The sequence below is a fragment of the Gavia stellata genome, chromosome 34, assembly GCF_030936135.1.
Source record: "Gavia stellata isolate bGavSte3 chromosome 34, bGavSte3.hap2, whole genome shotgun sequence".
NCBI lineage: Eukaryota > Metazoa > Chordata > Aves > Gaviiformes > Gaviidae > Gavia > Gavia stellata.
The window spans coordinates 1,654,088-1,662,228 of NC_082627.1; the positions used below are offsets into that span (position 1 = coordinate 1,654,088).

The 8,141-nt window shown below is 55.6% G+C and overlaps 1 protein-coding gene across 1 annotated transcript; it reads left to right on the forward strand.

Annotated features, from left to right (window-relative positions):
* The first annotated feature begins 4,731 nt into the window (after positions 1-4,731).
* On the forward strand, positions 4,732-5,721 carry LOC132320236 (olfactory receptor 14A16-like). Its single transcript, XM_059832508.1, has one exon. The coding sequence runs from the start codon at positions 4,732-4,734 to the stop codon at positions 5,719-5,721; it is 990 nt and encodes a 329-aa protein (XP_059688491.1).
* Positions 5,722-8,141: the final 2,420 nt, after the last annotated feature.

Sequence of the window (8,141 nt, forward strand, 5' to 3'; positions counted from 1 at the left end):
AGACTGCTCCCCTGACTGAAGTAGGAGCTGGGGGTCCTCACTGCTGCCCACCTGATGCTGGTGGCAGCTGCAAAATGGTAACCTGATCAACCTGAGCAGGTATGGGGAGGAAAGCCAAGCCTGGCAAGGACATAGAGCCTGCTTTGCCAAGTTGCACCCAGCTGCTCCTCGACGAGTTCCTAAGCTCTTGCAGCAGTGAGACCTATGGTTGGCAGGCCCTGTGAGTCTCGTGCTGCCGGTGGGAAGCAGGAAGCCAGTCAACTTCCTCCAGCCCAGCTGCGTCTCCAGCAGAAGACCCAGGTCTGTCTTAGGCACTCACTCTTCCCAGCACAGGCATCCCTATGGCCATGGTCCTGCCTGTTGCACGCACCCAAACATTGGTGTCCCAGATGTTGGCAGCCCTGCTCCAGCTGCTGGAACACAGACCTGGGTGTGGGACTCCCCAGGTGGGTCAATGGCAGAGCCTTCCAAGATGACCTTGCCGACTGAGGATGGGGGTTTCTGCCTCTGGGGGTCATCTGGAAATTGTTCAAGACTCTCCATGGGATGTCTAGGAAAGAACCACAAGCAGGGAAAAACTCCATTTCCCAAAATCCTGTGGGATGAGGAGGTGCTCTGCTCTTTGTATGGATGGGGTGCCAGCCACAGCAGTGGGACTCATGGGGGACATGGGTACCTGAATACCTGCTGAAAGGGGACCCATAGCGAGGTACACACCACCCAGGACCTTTCTGGAGCTCCTTGATGAGATCTTTGTGACCAGGGTGACTGAGGAGGCAGTGAGATGAGGTGTCTTGTAGGACTTGCTACTTACCACCAAGGAAGAGCTGGTCCGGGCTGTAGAAGTCAGGGATGAGAAGGTCAAGTTGAGGCTCCTGAGAGAAGAGAAGGCAACAAAGAGCAGGATTTCAGGAGAGCAGGCTCTGGCCTGCTGAGGGACCTGCTTGGAAGAATCCAATGGGATACATCCCTGCAGAGCAGAGCGGTAGAGAGACCTGACTGATGGTCAAAGATCTCCTCTTCAAGACCAAGAATGGTCCACCTGGACGTGCAGGAAGTCACACAAAGCTGGCAGGAGACTGGCATGGCTGAGAAAGGAGCTCCTGCCTCAAACCAAGCGTGAAGAGGAAGCACAGGGAAGGGGGAAGCTGTCTGCCCTCCAGCCTCAATGGTTCTGTGATTCTGTGCTGGAGGGAGATATTTGTGTGTGTGTCTGTGCTTGTCTGTGCGTCGATGAACTAGGGGTGTGAGGAGATACTGGGGCCAGCTCCTGGTAAGAGGGCGGATCTAAGACCAGCTCATGGAGGGATCCATATTGTCTGAGTGTCTATATAGGTATACATTTCCACTAACATAGCCTAACCCACAAACAGCCCAATCCTCATTTACCTTTTCTCCCCAAGTCCCAGTTTCACTGGCTTTGTACCCTCCTTTGGTGTTTCAGAGACGGTTGCCATCGTAATTCCTACCTGGGTCAGCAATTAAACCCGTACCTCCTTGTATTGTCTGTAGTGCCCTGCAACACCTCATGCTGTCATTTTGTGAGAGACATCCCCATCAGGGTGAGCCATCTGCACCCAAACATGAAGAGCTGACCAAATGGAGCTTGAGCCCAGGGGGCCTTGGGAAACTCTGGGATTTGAGCAACAGAAACGCCTTGAAGTTTTGCAAGGAGGAGTGGCCAGTCCTGCCCTGGGGGGAAGAATAACCCCATACATCAGTGCCAGCTGGGACCTGATGTGCTGAGCAGGGACCCTGAGGAGAAGGGCCTGGGCACCATGAGGGACGCCCAGCGAGTCAGTGGCACATGCTCACTATGACCAAGGCCAGCTGTAGATGGGGCTGCATTAGGAAGAGCGTGGCCACCCAGACAACTTGAGTTACCGTCCCTGTTTACTCAGCAGCGGTGTGGCTCAACATACAAAGGCGTGTCGCAGTGTGCAGCTCCCCATTTTGGAGAAGAGGGGTAGAACTGGAGAGTGTCCAGAGGACGTCTGCCAAGATGGAGTTAAGGGCCTAGTGCACATGTGCTTTGTGGACAGGCTGAGGGACCTGGACTTCTTCGGCCTGGTGGCGGGGAGGGTCTGGGTGCTCAGGGAATAGCCTGAAACTGGTACAAGAGGGCACCCAGAGGGAGTCTGAACCAGCCCTTGGCCTTGTCTGTCAAGGAACAGCCAGGGAGGATGGGGAGATGTCAGGAAGGGTGGTGAGTTATTGGGGTGAGATTGAAAAGCAGATTGGATGTCAACAGTCTTCAAAGGAAGAGGTGCAGGTGTGGGGCACGACAGGGCAGCCTGTGGTGTAGATGGCTGAGGACAGTGTCAAGCCTGAAAGCCCCCAACAGAGATGACCTCTTCATCACCATGACTATGGGTATTGTCTCAGCAACCAAGGTCTACCAGAAGACACCTTAACCTTATTCAGGATGACCTCATTACCTCCTTGCCCCAACCAGGAGGGTCATGCCATAGTCTTGCACTTGGCATTGCACATCCCCACATCACACTGCCCCAGGAAGAGCCCTGAGCAATAACAGGATCTCCTTTTGCAGAAGCTTCTTTTCAGGGCTTGTTCGTTTTGCTTAATGTAACACATCATTAATTACTCATCATCAGATTCACCTTTACTTCGCCTTTACCTACCTGTCATCACTCCCTCCAGTTTTCTGCTTTAACAAGCCCCTGGGGAGGCTTTGTTGGTAACGATCCTCCGTGGGACCCATTAACACTCCAAGAAACTCTGGAGTTTACATCAGACTTTGACTTCTTGAGAGGTTTCTTCATCTTCTTCTCAGTGTGTGAGGTTCATGGACTCAGCCCCAAAACCCACCAGAGGGGTCATTAAAATCTCTTGGGCTGGTCCTCTGCTGCTGAGCTGGGCCAGGCTCCTGGGATGGAGGGAGCTCATGGCAAGCAGGCAGCGCTGCAGAGAGACAGCTCTGCCCAGGAGCAGCTCCTCTGCAAAGCACGGCAGGGCTGAGGGCACTGCCCACAGGCACCGAGAAGAGACGAGCAAGGCAGAGAGAGGTTGAAGGCAACTGGGAGTGGGAGGACTCTGAGAGCTCACTGGGGGAGAAATCTTCACAGCCCTTGACACGGTAAGTCTCTGGCTGCAAGGCAATGCAGCTGCAGTTCCTGCAGGGATCTCGTAAAGCTGTCATAGGCCAAAGCCATTGGGATGTTGCTCCTGTGTAGAGGAGGAGGACATGCTCCAGATCAGGGATTCTCTGCTGCACCATCAGAGGGACAGGGCATGACGGCTGCCTTCTCCTGGGGAGGGCTGCAGGGGTGTGAGTGTGGGTGTGCATCCAGGGGTGCCCAGGGCTGTCCTTCCAAGCAGGGTCCCTGCACCCCAGGCCACTGTGTGCTGGAGCAGGGACTCTTCCACCTGCCAGGGTCAGCACTCAGCCTGCCCAGGGAGCTCCCCACAGTGCTGTGGGGAGAAGCTGTGGGGGGAAGGAATGACCCACGTCAGGGCAGGGCAGGGTTCTTCTCCTGTTGAGAGGCTGCTGCGTGGGTCAGGTTTGCTCACAGCTCCAGATCACCTCAACCCATTTCCCAGGGCACTTTTCCAGAAGCACCTCAAGGCAGGGGCTACCTGGGAGTGAAGGTGCTTTCCAGGGTCTTTGCTTTCAGTTTCCTGCTGTGCTGGTGGTGGTGAAAATGGTGTAAGGTTTACCCCAGAGTAGGAGACTTTTACAGCATTACAGTGCTTGATCTACAGCTCTTCAAAGAACCTTGTCAAGCCCCTTCACCCACCTCAGCCTGCAGAATGCCCAAACATCACCTTTGTGTCCTCTTCAGTATAGATCTGATCTGCACTGTAGGACCTGCAACACGGAGATGCCCTGGGCAGTGCCCTGCTGCCAGGAGGTGTCTGCAGGGCAGAGCTGAGCACACAGCGGGTGGGATGGGGTCTGTGAGTGCTGGCAGGGAGGAAAGGTGGGGACAGCTTCCAGCAGGGACAGCTGCTGCAGGCAGTTCCCTTCCCCAGAGCAATCCCTTGGTCTCCTCTCCTGCCCAGTAGAGCCTCTGCCATCAAGGGAGTGGGATCTCAGGCTGAGCCTGACCCTCGAGGAGGAGAAACTTCCAAGTGCCATCTCGGTGTCACCGTCCTCCCTCAGCAGAGGCATTGGGGCATTTCTCCACCTTCCCATCCTGCCCGTGCTGCCCTTGCTCTTCCCTTCAGACTCTCTGGGGACAAGGGGGCTTCAGGGGCAGCTCACACCCCAACGCTGCAGGTACTGCCATGCAGCTGTGTGCTGCATGGGAGCAAAGCCTTTCAGCCCACCCTAACCTGTGGGTCTCTGGACAATGCAGTGTGGAGGGCTCGGGAGCGAGCTGGCTCTGCTCATGTCACTACAGTTTTAGGACATGCAGGAGTTTCCTTGAGGTTCTCCTGCAGGAATATGATGAAGAGGATTACAGATGAGGTGAACAGTGACTTTCAGAAGCTGTCACCCCCTTTCCCAGGTCCCCCCTGCTGTGGAGCAGGGATAACTCCTTGGGAGCCCACAGGCAGAGCTCCATTCCTCACGGCACAGTTGGCCAGCATAAACCAGAGCTCCAGGCAGCGAAAGGTAAGAAGTTTCTGAAAGAAAGGAGAGAGGCACTGTGTGTTTTCAGGGGTTGGGTTTTGAAGGGCACAAATGGGAAGAGATTTCCTCAGAGCTGTCCTAACTTGTGAGTGTGCTTTCGTCCTCTGGCAGTGCCTTGTGAACAAAGGGATCAGATGTCCAACAGCAGCTCCATGACCGAGTTCCTCCTCCTGGCATTTGCAGACACACGGGAGCTGCAGCTCTTGCACTTCTGGCTCTTCCTGGGCATCTACCTGGCTGCCCTCCTGGGCAATGGCCTCATCATCACCGCCATAGCCTGCGACCACCACCTCCACACCCCCATGTACTTCTTCCTCCTCAACCTCTCTCTCCTTGACCTGGGCTCCCTCTCCACCACTCTCCCCAAATCCATGGCCAATTCCCTGTGGGACACCAGGGCCATCTCCTATGGGGGATGTGCTGCTCAAGTTTTTCTCTTTTCCTTTCTGATGTCAGCAGAGTATACTCTCCTCACAGTCATGGCCTATGATCGCTACGTGGCCATCTGCAAACCCCTGCACTACGGGACCCTCCTGGGCAGCAGAGCTTGTGTCCACATGGCAGCAGCTGCCTGGGGCAGTGGGTTTCTCTATGCTCTGCTGCACACGGCCAATACCTTTTCACTGCCACTCTGCCAAGGCAATGCCCTGGACCAGTTCTTCTGTGAACTTCCCCAGATCCTCAGGCTCTCCTGCTCAGACACCTACCTCAGGGAAGCTGGGCTTCTTATATTAAGTTCTTTTTTAGCTTTTGGCTGTTTTGTTTTCATCGTGTTGTCCTATGTGCAGATCTTCAGGGCCGTGCTGAAGATCCCTTCTGAGCAGGGGCGGCACAAAGCCTTTTCCACGTGCCTCCCTCACCTGGTTGTGGTCTCCCTGTTTATCAGCACTTCATTTTTTGCCTACCTGAAGCCCCCCTCTATGTCCTCCCCATCCCTGGACCTGGTGCTGGCAGTTCTGTACTCGGTGGTGCCTCCAGCAGTGAACCCCCTCATCTACAGCGTGAGGAACAAGGAAATCATAGAAGCCCTGTGGAAAGTATTTGAATGCGATCGACTTCAGAGTAATAAGGTGCCCATTATCCCACTAGGGGTCCCACTGTATCTCAGGAAAAGCCAGGACTAATTTTTCCTCATATGTGTCTTTCTTTTTCCTTTGTGTTGGGGTTTGTTTTCTTTAATTTTTGTTTTGTTTTGTTTTGTAACTGTGATAGTATTATTCTTGGCCTTCTACTTGTTTTTTCCTGACCCAAATACCTCATGTACATGTGGATGCAGGTTCTCTCTTTAGATAAATTCAATAAAGAAAGCAGTGGAAAATTATTTGTCTCAGTTCCTATCTCCCACATCTCCTCTGGAGCTGGGGGAGCAGCCCGAGTGTGCTGGAGAGGTTCAGGAGGTGAATGGCCAGCTGCCCCATGGAGGAGCAACCCCGATGGTCATTGGGGCTGCCCCTCACTGCTTCGGCGGGCACTCCCTCTCGGCTGCCTTCAAATCGGGGCTGCTGCTTCCCTGGAGCCACGACCATGGACAGCAGCAGAACACGGCCTTTCCAGTGCTGGTCTCTCCTCATTTCCACTCTGTCCTGCTGTGTCCTTGCCTTTGTGTCATCCCTAAGGTCTTGTATAACTTGTGACAGTCCTTTTGTTTCTACAGGGTCATCCCTGTGGCTGAAGGCACGGGTGGGCCATGGGAACCATTGTGTCAGAGCTGGCCTCTCTTCTAGCACCACCATAACCAAAAGGGCTCCTGAGGACAGGGCCAGAAGGCTGGCCAGCCCTTCCAAATCTGGTGTCAGGAATAGACCCAAGAAGCTGCTCTCTCAAAAGGACTTTGGCTCTTCTGGGTTCTTGATGGATTCTGAGGGACAAGCTCAGAGTGCCAGGGGGATCTGTTTGTGACCAAGGGCTGGATGAAGACCTCCCTTCTTGGTTGCACATGTCAACTCAGACAGCAACGGGTCTTTGACTTATCTGCCAGGCACTGTCCCACCTGCAGTGGGGCTGATAGCAGATGCCATCCTGGAGAGGAACTGGGAGCTGCCAGGAGAAGTCAGGGCATCTCCAGGGACAGTGTGTGAGTCTGGGTGGGCAGTGAGTGGCACCTCATAGAACGAGTGACAATCCAAGGAGGAGTCTCGCAGAGGAAATGTGAACCTGAGGAGACCATAGGTTGACAAGGGCTCTGCAATGCCAGGAGAGGCTGTGAGGAGCCAGAAGGCAAAGGGATGTGCGACTAGACAGTGGTTCTTCACACTCTCATGGAAAGCCTGTGGGCTGGATCTAGTGCAGCCCTCCCCTGCCCTTAGTGCCATTGGAGACGCCCCATTGTCCTACCAAGCACTGTCCTTGGCTACTGAGATGACAGGGAAGATGGAAAGGGGCTCAGAAGCAGTGACCTCCTCCGGCTGGCTCTGCTTCCCACCCTGAGCAGCATGGCCAGTGCAGGGTCACCCCATGGCCCCAGGGCACCACAGCCCCCTCACTCTGCAGAGCAGCACTGCCAGCTTGGGGCCCTGCAGGGAGCATGGGGTGGGAACCAGGAACAGCCAGCCAGGCCAGCGCAGACGTGCTCACCTGGGGAAAGGCTCTCTGGAGAGCAGGGATAACTCTGGAGAAGAGCAAGGGAGCATTTCTGGACTTGACGGAAGGAACCAGTGAGAAAGAGAAACCTCTTTCTGCAGGCACCCACTCAGGGCAGGGTGCTCTCTCCCCTGGCCAGGACTCCTGTGCTGGCATGGGGAGAGGGGCTGACACCGGAGGGCACGGTTAGGCTGTGGGGGGATCTTCTGGACTTGAGAGCAGGAGTCCTGCAGTTTCATTAACCTCCATTTCCTCATGCCATGGTGAGCCTCCAGCCCGGGGGCTGATGGGGAGGCTGAGACCCCCCTCTGCCCCCCAGCAGCTGCTGTGCCCTTCAGAGGGGCTGGGGCTGTGGGCTTAATGCCCAGAGCTCTGCAGCACCCTGTGGTGGGCACTGCTGTGGGGCCAGCCCAGACTGGGCTGGGGAGCAGGCAAGGGAGGTGGGAAGAGGTGGGGAGGGGCTGGGCTGGGCTGGAAAGTGCCCAGGAGATGACAGCACCAGTATTTTCTTAGACATTTGACCATGCAGGGCGGGGACATGCTCCAGTGGGTGTGTGGTGCAGAGCCCGATCTCCTGGTAGGGAGCCAAGACATGCAGGTGCAGGAGAAAGGAGCCTGGTCTGTGCCCTTGGTGGCATGGAGGGACTGAGAAGGTGCTCCAGGGCATTCCTCACGCCCCAGCCTCTCCCATCGGCCATTTCCAGCACTGGTCACTCACCCAGTTATTGGTGGTTTTGCTCTGTGGCCATCTCCTTCCTGCTGTTGGTCTTGGTGCCTGTGTTCGGGAAACGGCCAGCCCTGCCCCAGCCTCCTGCCTTGCCCAGACCTTGGCAGACCCCAGAGCAGGGCTGTCTGGGAGCCCTTGTATGGGACACGGCAGGGTCTTGTCCGGGGCTGGGCACTGGTGGGCTACAAAAGAAGGAGAGCTCGTGAGGATGGACATGGAGGTCTGGCGTGGGGATTT